The sequence below is a fragment of the Lipophrys pholis genome, assembly GCF_963383615.2.
Source record: "Lipophrys pholis genome assembly, chromosome: 9".
Taxonomy (NCBI): Eukaryota; Metazoa; Chordata; class Actinopteri; order Blenniiformes; family Blenniidae; genus Lipophrys; species Lipophrys pholis.
The window spans coordinates 14,295,764-14,314,145 of record NC_137639.1 but is presented as its reverse complement, the minus strand read 5'-3'; the positions used below and the strand labels follow the sequence as shown (position 1 = coordinate 14,314,145).

General features: G+C 40.9%; 2 protein-coding genes across 3 annotated transcripts; both read left to right on the top strand.

Annotated features, from left to right (window-relative positions):
• Positions 1 to 2,860: 2,860 nt before the first annotated feature.
• Positions 2,861 to 5,384, top strand: stmn1b (stathmin 1b). 2 transcript variants are annotated; one of them, XM_080472316.1, is made up of 5 exons: positions 2,861 to 2,975; positions 3,755 to 3,798; positions 4,533 to 4,705; positions 4,812 to 5,003; positions 5,089 to 5,384. In XM_080472316.1, exons 2-5 carry the CDS (start codon positions 3,783 to 3,785, stop codon positions 5,146 to 5,148), a joined length of 441 nt encoding a protein of 146 aa, XP_080328442.1. In that variant the 5' UTR covers positions 2,861 to 2,975; positions 3,755 to 3,782; the 3' UTR covers positions 5,149 to 5,384. The 2 variants fall into 2 exon arrangements, with proteins under 2 accessions (XP_080328442.1, XP_080328443.1); XM_080472317.1 differs by having other exon boundaries at positions 2,900 to 3,103.
• A 5,145-nt stretch (positions 5,385 to 10,529) lies between these two features.
• Positions 10,530 to 18,063, top strand: paqr7b (progestin and adipoQ receptor family member VII, b). The gene is made up of 2 exons (XM_080470678.1): positions 10,530 to 10,660; positions 14,497 to 18,063. The coding sequence occupies exon 2, from the start codon at positions 14,510 to 14,512 to the stop codon at positions 15,566 to 15,568; it is 1,059 nt and encodes a 352-aa protein (XP_080326804.1). The 5' UTR covers positions 10,530 to 10,660; positions 14,497 to 14,509; the 3' UTR covers positions 15,569 to 18,063.
• Positions 18,064 to 18,382: the final 319 nt, after the last annotated feature.

Sequence of the window (18,382 nt, the reverse complement as noted above, 5' to 3'; positions counted from 1 at the left end):
AAGCTCTTTAGCAATAGAATGAAAGGAGGAGCAAAACTTTAAATGGAAACCTGGAAGCCAACTTCAGGGCATCCCTGAAGGGCTGATGATGGGAAAGCACACCTCTCTGAGAAGCCTGAGAAGTACAACATGTCCATACCTGAGTACCCTGGGGACTCCAAAACAAAGACTCACTGAGGCTCTAGCTACCTTGAGGCTCTGGCCACATGATGGTACATAGTGCCATAGTGTAGTATAAAAGGTCACTTGTAAAATAAGGTATACATTGTTGTGAATTGTGAATAACATCATTCTATTTCTGTATTTTCCACATTATTCCAGCCTTTGGCAATGAGGATTAAACACTTGTAGAAATAGAAATGTATTCCCCCTTTTCGTATAAGTCTGGCTGCTCCTAAATTTGTTTCACACTGGGACTTACATCTTTTTGGTTTTGAAGAAGTGTGGGTGATCAGGTGTTTTTAAGAGTCTCTCTGTCAGCAGCACTCACCTCTGTAAGTCTCCCATAATCACTCCTTTGTTCTGGCGCTGGCTGGCTCACTGAGCTGGCAGCAGTTGGCGGCTGATGTCTGCCCCTCGGTTTTATTGTTCGGAGGATGCAACTGCCAGGGCTCCCCAGGTTTGCTCTCATCCATCACCACAACTTCATCACTCACTCCAAGGACTGTCGTGTTTCTCCCTTAAGCAAGAGCTTCAACAAAGACCACACAAAAGAAACAAAGGTGGGGAAAGGACAGGAAAAACCATGTTCAAACACTTTGCTGTTGAAACGTAAACCCAAGCATCCTCTGCAACACTGTTTTACTCTCGCAGATCTGAATATCATGATTAATGTACTTACAAATGTTTGCCATCCATTTAGAACCAATACAATAACAAAGGGAGAGAGAAGTTTGTTTTCAGACTCAAATGATTTTAGGAAATGGAAATGATTCGAGGAAATTCATAAATATATCCATTGGTAGTTTAATAACCTTTAACGTTAAATATTCATTTGGGATATGAATGAATTCCTTGTTTATTTTAGCTGTCATTTGCAGAAACTGTTCAGAGAGACAGTAAAAGAAGCATCAGCGTTAACCTACAAGATAAAATTAAAGCTGCAAGCTGTGTTGAACGGATCCTTGCTACTTGTGGGACTCCTTCTAGGAATGTCACCTGAATAGTGCACAGATGTGGCAACGTTTTAAAAGTTAAGCTGAAAGTTTCTCAAGCTGAAAGTATGGAACCTGTAGTGGTTCAAAGTTGAAAGAGTTTAAAGGGAAGTTGAAGCGTCTTCCCATTCACTTCAATGTTAAAAATAACTTATTATTTTAAAAAGTATTTTAAAAAGTTTAAAAGATATGAAGAAACTTACAGAAGTTTTAAAAAAAAGTTTAAAAAGTGGAGTGTTTTAAAAGTTGAATTGTGTAAATTGGGGAATGTTTTAAAGAGGAATTTCCCCATTCTTTTGTAATATGTCTGACTGAATCACCTCTACCTCGGATGGTTCATCATTGTCCAGATTAAATCTTCTGGTATTCTGAGACATTTCTGTATGTCCTGACGTGCTTCTTATCGCCACCATTCTCCAGGATGATATCACAAAGTGTGGGGCCATGGTATGCCAGAATATAATTCCTTGAACTTCTTCGTACCAGGCAGATCTCAGCATGTAGAGCAGAGTTATACATCACCTCCTGTTACATGGTAAACCATCAGACATTGAGTGCCCTGGCCACGTACTTAGATTATAGTTAGATTTTGATACTTTTTCATCAGTAAAGCCAGATTTCAGGCCTCTAGAACTTACCCCTTTGATCGGCAAATACATGGCACGCCACCCCCGCCTGCGGCACTCCTCCACCAGCTTGGTGTACTTAGTACTTTTCTCTCATGCGCCTTTTCGATCCTCTCCTCCCAGGGCACTGTAAGCTCGAGCATGACCACTTGCTTTGTTGTGTGTAGCAAATGTTAGGAATGTGAAGACAATATAGCAGGGGCTATGGAGCCATTTTGCCACTTGCGCAATGACCATAATATTTAAAATGGTTCACCATTTCTGATGGAGTTGCACAGTTTCACAAAGGTTTGCGCACATTTAGGCCATCAAAAATGCAGTAGTTTATATATGAATAGTTCATTTGCAAAAACAGACAATTCCATTTTTATAAATTTTCAAATACATTTTATTTTATTATTAATTACTACAGATGATATCAGTCAAACTTCAGTGGCTCTGACTAAGGAGACGTGACATAACAAAATAAAGGTATTTCATCAAATAAAGCTTCATTGAAAATAGATTTTTTTTCATTTACATCTTAATTTTTTGGCAAAAGCACATAACTCCAACATTCATTTGCAAGTATAGTGCTAAAAAAACTGCATGTAAAGTTTGTTCAGGTAAACTGCAAGAGAAATACCACAGAAGAACTGTAATAAGCAGTATGTTGCAAATTTGTAAACATTAATCTGAAAAAAGTGCAAAACAAACCCCTCAAATAACAGGCAATAATGGACTGCACTAAGCTGTCAAAACATGGCCATTTTGCATTAGTTCACATTCATCTCTCAGTGCTGCTATTCAGTATTACAGTATTGAGTCTTACAGATCTCAAAAACAAGCTCCAGTCTGTAAACTGCATAGCTCTATTCAGTGTATTCAACATCCAATCGTCAATGCTACTTTCTTTTCAGTGCTACTCTCTGTTTAATGTTCCACACCATTACTCCTTGGTATTGCAAAGCACTGACTGTATTCACAACACACTGTATATGCCCACATGCCTGGCCTTGTCTTCCTGGCGCGCGCTCAGTGTTTCCGCGGCTCCGATTGGTGGGGTTGGACCAATCGGGGTGCCGCTCTTCCGTGACGCGCGGGGTTTGGAGGCTTTTTGCGCGAGGTGCAGATGCTGTTGGCGGTTAGAGAACGGAGGAGAGGAAGAAGAAGGTGGCCGACCTGTGGTGCGCACCCCGAGCTGAAGCACTTGACGGTGAGAACAAAGGCCTCATGCTCATGTTCAAACCCGGCTTTCAGAGCTTGCAGACGGCCTTCTGAGTGGGTTCAAGGCGGCCGGGGCCGCTTCTCGAGTGGACTCCTCCATCTCCGGAGTCACTTCCAGTCAGTAATTAATGGAGTTCATTGTCGTGGCTGCGGTTCAACAAACACGTTTCTGTGCATGAAAATGAACTCAAAAGTTATGAAAATAGTTTCCAAACTTCTGCTAATATGCTTTTCTTTCAGCATCTGTCAAATAATATTTTATTATTTTTAATTAGATAAATAAATCCATGCTATTTATTAGGTTTAACTAACTAACTTCGGTTATTTTGTCAGCTCCTTGTTTTTTCCTTCTTCTTGAACCTGTGTAGGATTTGATTGCTTCTATGTATAATAAGTTTTGTACCTCAGTTTGGTGTTTGTGAGTTTTTATTGTTCCCCTCCCCCATCCTCCTGCATGGCCGTGTGGAGCAGAAATGTGCAGTTTCCAGGTGTCAGCAGCACGTCTGACTAGTTTACCAGATTATATAACTTCAACTGTCACTGCACAGGGCCACGGGGTATTTCTGATTTAAACAAGCATTGCATCTACATGTGTGACCAAGCCTTCAAGTAATCAACATGAGGAGTTTGTTAGAAAACATTGTTGTTTTTATTGAAAGATCTGGGGAAAGCATGGCAGCAGTTGTTTCTAAAACGTGCTCAAAAGTGTGTAAAAATAAAACAAGAATATTTCAATATTGATTTTCTTTTCCCCTTTTGTCCTCGCAGTCACATCCAAAGCAAGATCTCTGCTGATATGGACAATCTGATGGGTAGGTGTAGCTTTTACATCTCTGAAACCAGACCCAAATGTGTCATTAAGCCAGAGTTTGATATCATTTCGTCCAGTAAAGTTGATGGATCAACGGTTGCACGTAAGCTAATTATGTCTTTGCCACATCTTGTTTTCTGGTTCTTCACTCAGCACTGATTATTGTTCTCATCTGACCTTTTTGACAAGGCAGTGACCCCTGAAACGCTGGCAGGCTTAACCTTCTTTATCCCCGGTAGACAATGAATCGTACTGGAAGCAGTAAAGTAATATATATTCAGCTAGGATTGGCTCTAGCTTGACCCCCCCCCCCCCCCCCACAGGATTAAGCGTTATAGAAAATGGATGAATACTGAAGTTACATTTTATGTCAAATTTTAAAATGTAATAACTTTAATATAAAAACCACTGGTATCTTTGTACAGTTTATAATGGTTTAGCTGTTTCAACACTTCTTGGTCTGTAGTTTTTCTCGATATTAACGTACGGCTAAACCAGCATTGTGGCAATGAAAACATATTGAATTATGATCTAACACATCCATCCATCCATCCATTTTCTCCCGCTTATCCGTTTCCGGGTTGCGGGGGTGACAGTCTGAGCACTGTCACCCAGATCACATTGCACCGATTAAGAACCTTTCCTACGGGTTAATTAAATTAAAAATAAAGCTCCAGGGGTTTACCACAAGTTGCAAACATGTGAATTACCATTAACTGATATTATCTTTTGCAGATATGGAAGTGAAGGTGCTGAATAAGCGAGCATCAGGTCAAGCGTTTGAGGTGATCCTAAGCCCTCCAACACCAGATGCTAAGGTAGAGCATCCATTCTCCCCAATCAGGAAGAAGGAAATGTCGCTGGACGAGATCAAATGTAAACTAGAAGCTGCAGAAGAGCGGCGCAAGGTATGTAGACAAAGCGACGCGATGCTGAGGGATGTGCGCAAACAATCCTATATTGATTCAGTGTCTTCTGTAAACTTGAAGCTAAAGTTCAATTTGTCTCTGTCAGAGCCAGCAGTCCGAATTCCTGAAGCAACTGGCTGAGAAACGAGAGTACAAGAAGGAAGTTATCCAGAAGGCCGTGGAGGAAAACAACAACTTCAGCAAGTTGACTCAAGAGAAACTCGCTCAGAAGATGGAGGCCAACAAGGAGAACCGCAGTGCCCGGATGGCGGCGCTCTCTGAAAAGTTCAAGGAGAAGGTGAAACTCTAATGTCAAGTTTAATATTGAATTTAGAAAACAATGTAAGCGGTGTTCTAATTCTTCTTTTCTGAAACATTCACAGGACAAGAAGCTTGAAGAAGTGAAGAAGAACAGGGACTCGATGACAGAACAGGGCGTTTAATTGGTTCTTGCTGTTGTAAACAATCTTTACATTTCCAAAGATAAGCTATATTATTTTTATAACCGTTCGTTTGTATTGTTAGTTCCATGGAATCGTATTTGTGCCACAATCCTGACCGCACTGTACAATTTTGAGCACAGTGGGGGGGAAGTTATGCAAAGAAAAGCTTAATCTCCCCAAACAAAAATCTATTCTATTCTTCAAAAAAAAAAAAAGAAACCTATCTACATACACCATGGATTTAGGCAGTGAGCCATGCCACGGTCAGTTTTAAAACCCTGACATCCATGCACAGTATCAGTGTTTTTCATTTGGTTTTGTGTATTTACTCTGGCAGATCTCAGCTGTCCTGCAGGTTTTGCTTCGATTAAAAACCTGTCGACACGAGAACACCACAAGAGAACTGCTCGCTCAGGATTGACACAAATATAATTCCATATAGTTCATATTACACTGTTAAAAGGTTGTTAGATTTAGTCTGGCATTTCTGTTTGGTGCACTCTTTATCAACTATTAATAAAAAAAAAAAACATCCCAAATTCAATACAAGTGCATATTTTGGGTTTTTTCAACATCAGTTTTTCCCTGAGTTCCTCTTCAAGCGAAAGAACTACAGCAACTTCTGTTTCTAACAAATAGAATTACATGAATATGAATCAATAGGGAATGATTTAATCAAATTATGTATTAATTCAGGATGTTGACCAGGCGTACAAGTGTTGACCTGAGTTAACGTGAACAAAACATTTCCAACCTCTGTAGACGACCCCTGTTTGAACAGTTACAGGTCCTCAACACTGATGAATCACTGTTTCTTTTTCCTCTCTGTTTATATTGTTTTAATCTACTGGAACATTGGGAGGCCTTCAAAGTCCATGAAGTCACGTTTGGCATCGTCTACCATTCCAACCTACTTAATGTACATTTGATATTACACAGGCTTTATCATATGGTCCTTCTACTTACAGCAGCTTTCGGTGCCACTCAGTTACACTATAACACAGTTACCTCTGCAAATAGACTTGCTGATCTTATGGAGAGTTTCTCTTTTGTCTCAACAAATGATTTCTCAAAGTGAACTACAAATGTGACTTCTCAATTTGACTGTAGTGTTGTGGAAATTTGAACTACAACTTTTTTTCAAAATCTCTGTTTCCTGAAATAATGCGGCATTAGGGTTTTGCCAGTTCATCATATGTAAGGACACATCTGGGTTTGTGAGTCCTTGTCGAATGTGTTGAAGTTGGCTCAGATTCATGACCATCCTCCAAAGAAACTTCATCCTCGTCCAACCTGCGCAGTGTCTTCTTCATCACGCAGTTGACTCGTCATCCTGCAGAAATCTTTCAGTTTGAGTTGCTACGCTGTTGTCTTTTTGTTGAAGACTGGAGCTTGAGTTTTAAGGTGAGGCGTGCGTGTATATTACCTGCAATAATGTCTGGATTCTTGTGCATTCTTTGTGTGACTTGCACACTTTTGCTTAGATTTCACTGATAGAGACAGTTTTCACTCAGTAACTCTCAACTGGTCCTACAACAATTAGAATTTCAACAAGTTATTGTTTAGTAACAGTTCAACTTAATGGCCAAGGAAAGATTTGAATAAGAAGTATGATCTCACTTTTCACATAACTGCAGCCTCACTGCTGAGTTTTAGATGAATTGTGCTTGAATTGACCTTAAATACCTTGTCTTGACTCTAGGACCATTCCACTAACAATAATTATTCTTTGTTTACCTATATTGTGTCTGTATTACGCCTTCACGTCTTTAAGATTCAACTTCACATTGTAGTAAGGGAAACATGAACATCTGCCAATGAACTCGTTACCAAATCATTTTTAAGAGTGTAAAGGTGTGTAATATGATGTTTGGAAATGTTGAAATTCAACTCCTGTGGGAAACCCTGAAAAAACCTGCTCAAGTTACGGTACCGATAAATGATAGTTGAAAAATCGATTATTTGTTTTTATTGGGCGTTAAATTTGTTCAGAATTCTGTGTTAGTATTTTGTTACACACACACACACACACACACACACACACACACACACACACACACACACACACACACACACACACACACACACACACACACACACCAATAGAATAAATTGTAAAACCCAATGCACACTGTAAGTTGTTGAATAACAAACCAAATAAAATGGTAAACTAGTATGACTATTATAAAGCTAAATCAAAAACAGTAATAATGTGTCTATAATACATGCACACGTATTTGTTTGCACTTTCCATAGCAAGAACATGAGCATGAGGGTTTGTCTGCTGAGTCTGGATGTTCTTTCTATACATGCAGGGGCTCTTTTCTGGATAGTCTGAGTTCCTCACACAGTTCAACACATGTTTTTAAGTGAAGAGGTGATCAAAAACTGCTCATCCGCGTGTGTGTTTTATATACATCAGTGAGAGAGTGCATTTGTTTGACTAAAAGCATTAAAATTGGGATTAAAATGGGCTGAGGCCGATGTGCGTTAATTCATAATGGTAATGTTATTGGTTACGATACCCAACATGAAATCTAGACTGAAGAGGTGAGTTTTGAAGCTACGGTTAAAAACATGGCCTTGTCTCTAAGAAAGACTGTAGACATTCATTCAGATCCCTAATGTTCACCTGATGATTGAAGTTAAAGGCTGGCGGACACAACCCCTTACATTTATTCACACTAATTAACACTGATCACTCACACTTGTTGAAGATTTCTTTTGCACGTACAAGTTTTGAATGAAACATGCAGCCTCCTTGTCTTTGTCAAACCGTCATTTACAGGGTCACCAATGCAAGCCATTGCAACTTGTACCAGAGACCTTGTTCATTTTTATGTCCTTCTTGCTGCAACCAGGATTCAAACACCAGTAGATGTTATCATTAGAGGATATGCTTTCTTTGTTTGGATTACATCAGATCTACTCCAGCCAACATGAACATATCATAATGAATAAATAATGCCTGTGTTACTTTTCTTTCAAAAGTTCAGCTGTTTAATTTTGGACATACGATTCAGGAGACATAACCAACAAACCTTTTGAATGTGACAAATAACAAAATTAAACAAAGGATTTTGGTGTTTATAGCTGATGTAATTCTGTCCGGTGTAGTTTGAAAGAATACAGCTCATTGTCACTGATGAGCGGAGTCAGACAGACATGAGGAGGTACCTGCATACTACCCGATCATTTGTTTTGGGTAAGTAGTGGGATTTCATGTCAGCATTTATTTGTTTGTTTACACCTGCTGGCACCTCGCACAAGCTTGGTCAGTCTGGATCCCAGGATACAAACTGGAAATGTGCTCAGTGGAATTTATTTAGATTGAGATGAGAGAAAAGTTGTGATCAGTTTGATGATTTTCTTTTTCTTTCAGTCACGGGTGAACAGATCTCTTCTTCACCTTTCAGAGTTTTCCTTTTTGGTTTATTATGGTATCGTTTACTACACTTCATGAATTGTAGGTTGCAGTTTTTACTTCTGCTGTCAATTAGGTGCAAAGAGACATTGTCTCTTTTTGTGTTGGAAGAGTAGACCACATTTTACTGCACACTCACTTTAGATAATAACAGTTTCATACTGCACAGATCTAAAATAGGCTACTTAAAACTCACAAACCAACATATAACACCACATGTCTCATTCACAGTTTGACCTTTTTCCTCGTTCTACATAAATAATCCACACAGATACAATCTTAAAATCCAACAAACGACGGTAGAAATCGTACTCTTCCTGAGAAATGTGATCTGAAACAGATTCATGCGACATAAACATACGTGTGGCTATACATTTCACACCTGTTTAGGCTGTTTTCAACTTTTTCAGGCCTTTTGAGGCTTGGGTATTTTTTCTTTGTGGAGACTGCATGTTCCTGTGTACAGTGTAGAAGATGGGTGTATGCTTACACTAGAATCGTGTGTGTTCCAAACTGGGAGTCAGTACTGCTAAACACACACACACATGCATAATACTGCTGCACAATACCTCTTTGTCATGTGCACAGAAGAAAAGCCAACACATGAACACATTGTGCCCACCGTGGTCCTTGGCTGTCTGACCTCACAAGAGGCACAAAAGGTACATGGTTCAACTTGAAGGATATTTTCCCACCATCGTTCAGAGTTTTGAAACAAACTCTTTTTCTGCTATCAGAGATTAATGCCGCCTGAATTTTCAGCTCACTTTCCCCAAATCTGACATTGTTCAGGTTAAGTCACAAATCTCTCCGGAGTGGATAAACATCCAGAAGACAAACACATATCCATTGTTGTCGTAGGCATGCCCTGAATTCATCACTGTGAGGGACATACATTGAGAGGGCTGGTGTGAATCGAGAAACAATGCAGATCTCTCAGAAACACTGAGACAAACAAAGAGATTATTGTAACTGAACGCTAGACTGGGAAGAGACGCAGGCCACAAAACCGATGTGGCCACACTAACTGTGCTGGAAAAGGGCCTGTTCTGATAAGAATTTCCATTGGAATTATCGCTATAAAATGGAACGTAGGCCAAAACAGTCATATAGGAATATTGTTCATGTTAACAATGCAGATGTCACACTCCATAGTCTTGCTTGATCACAGTGCTGAGTACAGTCTGAAATTCCAAATGGTGAGTTCATTGTCCAATTAACTTTCCACATGGTGAAGACGTGTTTGATTCCCAATATTCAGGAGAAACTAAATCCTTCATGGTTAAAGATGTGACACTGACATGTGTGCACAGCCAAAGTGACAGGATGATAAATATAAAAAGGCTACCTAACCAGTAATACATGACGTGAGAATTATCACTAAAATGTTTTACTTGAATGAAGGATTTGGAAGTCAGGCAATTCAGAGTGAGTTCAAAATGCAGGTCTTCAAGTCAAATAACACTGGAGTAAAAACTTGAAAGTACCAGTCAAACTTATTCAAAAAAAAGTTATAACATGAAATAATTGAGTTGTAAAGCGAAACGTGTCATAAAATTACTCATACTAAGAATTTAGAGATTAAAAAAATGTGTATACCATTTATTAATTAAAAGCCAATCTCTACATCGTGGAGCTGACTCAAGGAATGAACCAGAATGAGGGATTTATTGAGGATTATTGGGATATCGACGGTTGAAGCTGGTGTTTACTCAAGGAAGACATAAGAAACAGTTTAGTTTCGGTAAATATGAGGTCAACGACGGTGGACCGAGCTCATAAAACTGGAAGAATTAAGCTTGGTGAATGTGGGCGGGTCGACTGGCCCAGTTGGCAGCTCTTATTGGTTAAACCAGTGCACGCGACCACGGAAGCGGTAGCGGCGTGCTCTCTGATTGGTCGAGACCCCCGCCCGTCACACCGCTCCGCTCGCTACCGGCGGTTGCGCCGTGAGAGCCGCCAGGCGCTGCTCGCGACTCAGTCATCCTCTCCCACCTCTTCAAACAATGTTCTCCACGCTCTGCGCGGCGCAAATCCATCCATCTCCCGCCACACTCAAGACTCTGGATTGATTCTAATCGTCGACACGTATGTTTCTTTTTCTTGATTCATTTTCTGCATCATTTTTTTTTTATTTAATTTTTTTGTATGTGGCATTTTGTCACGAGCACGTTTGAAGCGGCATACCGTGAGATGCGCCCTGAGCGCGTAACCGAGTCATTCTTATCGTCGTGTAGCGGCATTTCTTCACAATGTTCATCACGAACGGCACACAGCCGAGGGATGTGACGGTCACGGACGATCGGAGCCGTCTGCAGCTCGGTGAAAGGCTGAATGCAAATCTAGGTTGGTCACTGGACGTCAAATTCACACGGACACGCCGATCAGGTGCAGAGCCGCTCGTGGGAATTCGCTGCAACAGGCCCGTTATAGGCCCGTAGTTAAAGATCCATAATTCACACGCAGGCTTCTCGGCTTATCGTCGAGAATTTTTTTCTCCCCCATTAATATTTTAACGGATTGCAACCCCTGTTGAAAGCCGAGGGTGTGGACGGCGGATGGGGTTATGTTACGTAATCTCCCATTCATCACTCCACGCCTTTCCTCCTGATCCCCGGCCCGTGTTCATCCCACACAACCTGCCCCTCTCCCGGGCTGCAGCCTCGGCCGTGTCGTCTTCACACCTCGGCCAAAATGACAGAAAAACACGTCCAACGAAGCGAAGTTACCAGAAAAGACCTGCCGCGAACAGATCTGGTCTCAGAATATGATGTGAACATGCAGCTTCCCATGCAGAGGGCGTTCATCCTGCCCAGGCCACATCAGCATGGTGGGCTGCATGGCTTCTATTTTATTTGATCATATGGAGATGTTAGTGTCCCCACGCACAGAAACCGATTCATCTTTTTTTAAAAGAATGGTTTGCATTTGTTTTAATACATTCTAAAACAATTTAAAGCAAACTGATCACCATGTTACCCTGCAGGTAAATATGCAAATATCTTCCTTAGAGTTTTATCAGGCGTTAGAATATTATTTACCAAAGGAACTGTATAGTGATACCTTGTGAAGTTAAACTCACCTATTTCTGACCTTTTCTTTCCAGTGAAATGTAAATGTTGTGTGATAGGATTAACCTTTTGGCTCCTTCCTGTCCCTCCTTGAACAAACATGGTGTAATAGAGAAATTACAATAGACTGTCTGTTATTGATTTTATCTTTATGCAAAATCATTCTGAACTGAATGACGGAATATGTTTGATTGTGCCGGACACAAAGGAAAGAAACAAAAGACTTTTGATCTATTTCAAAAAGCTCCATATCGGTAACGTATGCTATAGTTGTGATGGTACAACTGTGTCAATGTTGTTTCTGAAGATCGCTGTGATCAACTGTGCACAGAGATCCACTGAAGTTAGAAGGCAAACAAGCTAAACCCCAATTTCATTTTTCCAGCAATACCCCCCCTTTTTTTACCAAATGTCATGGAGATGGTCGAAACGTTCAACAAATAACAGCAAGGTGCCAAACCTCTGAGAGTCAGATTGAAGGAAAATTCAGTGACTTACCACCAAACCCACAAAAATGAATGACTTCAGCCTCGCATGCTGTAACTTTAAGCTCCTTTCTGGAGATCTACCAGGAGCAGCTTGTTTTAAGTCTCTCACCCATTTGCCTCCAATGTGATCCTCAACATGTCTTCTAGATCTTATCAGAAATTAAAATCACATTTTCATTTGCGACAGGGTCGTAATTACATCAGAGACAACTTCTTTTCCACTAATGGTTAAAGACAGCAATAACATCCTGGTGGACAGACGTTATCAAGACTGTTAGTTTAAGTCAGATCTTTCAGGTGATACTTCTCAGATTTCAATACGTACAAACTATTATGAACAAAACAAATAACTTCACAACTTCTCTGTTTGTTGATTGAAGTGAGATCGCTGCTCCAAAACAAAATTCGGTTGCAACTAAAATGACTTGGTTTACAATTCAGCACCCAGCAGTGAACCAGCCCACGAAATGCCGCAGTTTCAATTCTTTAAGAGTTTGACTATTTATTTTATAGATGTGCCATTTTCTCAAAATGTTTTCAACGACAGACTGAATTTGTGGTGTTTTAACCACCATTAGTTTGTCGCTCCACAAACCTACACAGGTCTAATTTAACTTGTTTAATGGAGTATTGTGTATTTCTTAGCATTTTAATAAGGTCAAAACTTAATTTATGCCTGAAACATAAGTGAAGCCCTCATCTTTGTCATTGGAGGTCCTGAAACATCTTTGGTATTGTCAGTTGTTGCTGGATAGGTTCACCACCTATTTCTTTCTTATTTTTCCAGCTTCACCTTTTGTGAACTGGCGAGTCTTTGTTATTAAAAACATTATAAAATCATGTTTGTGTGTCATCGGTTCAGACACGAAAGACATTAGAATTCTGTGCAAATGTCTGGACGAGCAAGGAACGTGAGAGATCTTAGAAGGCAACAGTGCTCGCTTGAGGTTTTGAAGTCATTTCATCTCTCAGCTCTGAGTCTTTTGGGTGAAAGGTGAGAGCTTTTTAAAACCTCAAGCCCGCCCAGCTGCCGCTTAAGACAATTGAAGATACCGTCATGTCGATAAATTAGAGTCTTCATGGACACATACAGGAAGTAACTTCCTTCTTCTGATACAGTTATCAGAAGGAGGAAGTTACTACTACCGAGAAGGCCTCCCTCTATCACAATGAATACAGCTTAAGCTCAGGCCTTCATTGTCGCGTCATTCTCTGTTCAGTAACTATCTTCCAGATGATAATTATTGTAGAGAAACTAAAAAGTCCGAGCACAGACACACGTTTCAGATGGACAGCCAAACCAGCATCTGAATCTCTCACTACTTTTACAGCCTGTTACATAGAGCATTTACCGACGTGTGTCCCTGACCGTTTTAAAGTTGACAGTCAAATATGGAAAAGTTCACAGGACGTCCTCTGATCACGGGGCTTAAAACTCAGTTTGTTGTTGAGGAGTTAAGTGTCTGTGTGATGACTATATTAAAGCCGTCACCGATGGAGCTCTGACACTGATTTAACACTGCTACTAGAGTAATAAATAAAACGGTCACCTGCATTTAACCGTCACTTACGGTCAGCACATTTCCAGGATAAATAACAGCTGCGGCAGCAAAGAGGCAGAATTACAGCTCCAGTCGAAGCATCAATTTCAACACAGCATATAATTACGTTTAAAAAAAGGCAAAAAAAAACTTGACTTTCTAAAACTGGCCTCAGATGGAAACGGTAAAAGATAATCTCGTCTATATTTTTGCGATAATGAAACTTAAATCGAGCGTATGAATTTATATAGAGAGGTTTCCCTCTCGCAGTTCAGTGCGAGTGTCTCTTTTATGGCGCCGGTCTGTGGGTTAATATTTTATTTTCTCGGTGGCCGTTAACCGCACTCTCCTCAACTTGAGTCCCAGCCACAATAAACAGCTGCGATCAAACAAAATAAACCTCATAGAGGCAAGTCATCAATCATCCAGTCAGTGACTTGTTTGTATTTTAAGGTGATGTTTGTGTTATAACAAAAAATCTTTTACGATCAGTCAATCTTTAGACCGTATTTTATTTTGTAAGATGCGGAAATAATGATGGTTGTCACGTTCTCACTTCCCAAAGCGACACTGTATTCACTCATTTCTCTCAACAAACCATACAAAAAAAAAAAAATCAATTCATAATCCTGTAACCGGAGAATATTTATTTTCCCCATTGTTGACCTGGAAAGTCTTTTCTTTGCGCTGCAATAGAACCACTAACTGTGCAGTCCATAAAGGCTGTCATACATGCATGCTGACACAAATGTGGCTCCGAGCCAGGCGAGGTATTGACTAATCGACTGTTTGGTCATTTTCTCCATCTCCATCCTCCTCTGTAGTCTCCGGTTTGCCATGGCAACGGTGGTGATGGAGCAGATCGGCCGCCTGTTTATCAATGCGCAGCAGCTGCGACAGATCCCTCAGCTGCTGGAGTCGGCCTTCCCGACGCTGCCGTGCACTGTGAAGCTGTCCGACGTTCCCTGGGTGTTCCGCGAGCGCCACATCCACACCGGCTACAGACAGGTGGACCAAAGCTGGCGCTACTACTTCCTCACCCTCTTCCAAAGGCACAACGAGACCCTCAACGTGTGGACCCACCTGCTGGCCGCGCTCATCATCCTGGTGAAGTGGCAGGAGATCTCGGAGACGGTGGACTTCTTGCGAGACCCGCACGCTCAGCCGCTCTTCATCGTGCTCCTGGCAGCTTTCACCTACCTCTCCTTCAGCGCCCTCGCCCATCTCCTCTCCGCCAAGTCGGAGCTCTCCTACTACAGCTTCTACTTCCTCGATTACGTCGGGGTGGCGGTCTACCAGTACGGGAGTGCCCTGGCGCATTACTACTACGCCATAGAGAAAGAGCTGCACACTAAAGTGCAAGGGTTTTTCTTACCCGCCGCCGCGTTCTTGGCCTGGCTCACTTGCTTCGGGTGCTGCTACGGCAAATACGCCAGTCCGGAGCTGCCCAAGGTCGTGCTCAAGCTTTTCCAGGTGGTGCCCTCGGCCTTGGCTTACTGTCTAGACATAAGCCCCGTGGTCCATCGCATTTACAGCTGCTACCAGGAGGGCTGCTCCGACCCAATCGTTTCGTACCATTTCTACCACGTGCTCTTTTTCCTAATCAGCGCCTACTTCTTCTGCTGCCCCCACCCGGAGAGCTGGTTCCCCGGGAAGTGTGACTTCATCGGGCAGGGCCACCAGATCTTCCACGTGTTTGTGGTGGTGTGCACCCTCATGCAGATCGAAGCGCTGCGAACAGACTTCATGGAGCGCCGTCCCTTCTACGAGCGCCTCCACGGGGATCTGGCACACGACGCCGTTGCACTCTTCATCTTCACCGCCTGCTGCAGCGCGCTCACTGCTTTCTACGTGCGCCAGCGCGTACGCGCCTCCCTCCACGAGAAAGAGGAATAAGAATCAAGATATATTCGGGCAAAAACAAAAAGGTCATTTATTTGAGAGTAGTTACCATTTTAAGATAATTCAACTGTTTGTCGTCAATGAAAGTTATGAGTTTGTGACAGTGACTTATGATTCTTTCTTCTTGATGTGATCTGCCAAACTACAGTGAACTAAAAAAACGTGACTGAGGGTGTTTGTTTTTTTTTTTTTTTGTGATTTACGCTGACAAAAAGGGAATCTCATATTTGTTTGTAGAGATGAAGGCAAGTACTCAAACACTGGAACTAGTCCTTGCATCTTTGCTCCTCTGGTTTTTATGGTCTGAGGGTCTCCGGGAATCTTTAACGGGCTCTTATTCAGGTGTGCAGATAAGTCGAGAGGCCGCGTTCCTCAAGCTATGGTATCAGCAGTATCGTTACTCTCTTAATCAAATTGTAGCATTTTTAAATCAAACCGTTTATTTTTTAAACTTGCAGTCCGAGGAGGCTGTTTGCTTTTTGGGGTTTGATGATAATTGTTCGGTTTTGAATCGGTGTTTCTTTAATTAACCTCTCTGACTTTCCTTTTCCTTTAAAATTTCGACCCTGACTTTCAGAAATCAAAGAGGAGATTTATTTATTTTTTTTCGAAAATCCTCATGACACTTAACACGGTGTCGCAGTAATATTTGAAAACACTCAAGGAAATATGAGAGCCCAATTTGAAAACCAAATATTTTATCTCCTTTATGAAAGGAAGGGAAAACATTCAGTTTGAAACGAGGCTGGCACTCTGTATTGGTTTAAGAGATGGATGGAAGATTAGTGATGTCTCTTTGTTGTTTGCGACAATGTTAATCTTTTTTAATTCAAAGGGCTGGAACTTCAGCTTTTGCCTTTTCATATCCCATGATGTCAATGCTTCGTGTTCATTGTTTTCGTTGTTGGTTGATCAGATTGGAGTCGCAGACGCCTCGTCAAACTGGTTTTCTGCTTTTAGTACGTTTTGTTTTTGTATGATGAATATGTATGTGCCTCTACGCATGTCTTTTGGTATATACTATGGATATTAAGTGTGTGAATGTCTTGGAGAGCTTCGCCTTGCACTCGTTTCTTACCCTGTAAATAAGCTGTATTTCTCTAGAAAGTTGTTTGTATCCAATTTTCTTGTCACATATACGGCGTTCAGAAGCGAATGCAGATTTTTTTGTTCTCTGGCAGAATACAGCACATTCCTGTGTTGCTGCATCCTCTCACCGTGTTTTATCAGTGTCTTCTTCCCAGGCAGACTATTAATGGGTATGAGTCCATCATTTCAAACTGCTGTATTGTTTCTTTAAAGAGATCCTTTTGTTTTGTTTTTCTTTGAAGGCTTTTCCTATAAACCGATCACAGACTTGATTTAACTGTAAATGTTGCTTACTTTTTTTAAAATTTTTTTTGATAATCTTCACTGAGAATGATCCACATTAATAACTCTCTGCTCACGATGGTGTCTCATGTGCCAATGAATCTGTTGTTGCATCAGTGATGGTACTACTGAAGGAAGAATTTAGAGGCAGAATGTCGGGACTAGTTCATTTACATTTTTTGTCGTGGCCTGACTGCAAACATGTTACTACTGAGATTTATCCCCCAGAAATATGAACCTTACTGACTGTTGACTCCGGCATTTCTGACCTGGTCTCATCATGCACTGCCTGGATCAACACTGTATATACTGTAGCTGACCACACTGGCTATGTTTACATGCATGGAGGCTGTAATGTGATTGTTCTGGTTTCGTGTTATTCCTTCGAAATGTGATAAATCGGAATAACCTGGGTAAAAAGAGAAGGAAAAAAAACAAAAAACAACAACACTCCAATTTGGAGAAACCTCTGGAATAAACCTCTCATATTGTGCGGGTATGGATTTCTGGGTGAGGAGACTGACGCTCTCATGCATAAGACAAAATTTGCACTTGTATCCTTTTTAACAGGCTACTGATTTCCAATTGGTAAATGATGTCTGCAAACCTCTCACCAGCCCCACCTGCAACATAAGCTCACGGTCCGGACCATCCAAGGGACCAAATCACCCCAGACGCTGTGTTAAACAACGAACAATGTTGGGATGAAAGTTGGCAGCGAGAAAGTTTCAAAGTATTTCTGGCTGAGTAGATTTTATTTATCATCATTTTGTTTTCGGCAAAATGGATCGTCTGTCACAGATTATCTAAGTTGCATGCCAATTTAAATGTGTTTTAAGATTGCAACTGGAATATGGCCAGCACTTCATGTGAGTGTGTGTGTGTGTGTGTGTGTGTGTGTGTGTGTGTGTGTGTGTGTGTGTGTGTGTGTGTGTGTGTGTGTGTGTGTGTGTGTGTGTGTGTGTGTGTGTGTAACCGTAGCCTCTGACACCACCCAAGGTTTCCTTTTATCTCTTTGAAGCAGGGTGAGAGGGACCAGAACATCCTCTGCCTCTAAAAATATGTGTAACTGACTGTACTAATATTCTGTGGTATTTAAGAAAATAAACTGTTACAGTAAATTCTGAAGTTCTCCATTTTCTTTGTGTGTTTGTTTGAGGATATACAGGTACGGTACATCCGAACATACTAAAATGTCATTGAAAAATGATTGTTTTGGCAGTGATTTCTACTGTACACTCAACATGTAAACTAAAAGGTTCCAAGCATTTTAATCCTTTTGATCATGATGATTTTGGCCTCTTGATTTAAAAAAAAAATGAAAACATCTGATCTTATGTAATTTTATATTTTGAGTAATTTAATATTTTAAGTAATTTGTTTTTGATTCATTTAAGTGGAACTACACAGAATAAAATGAAAAAGCTTGAAATACCT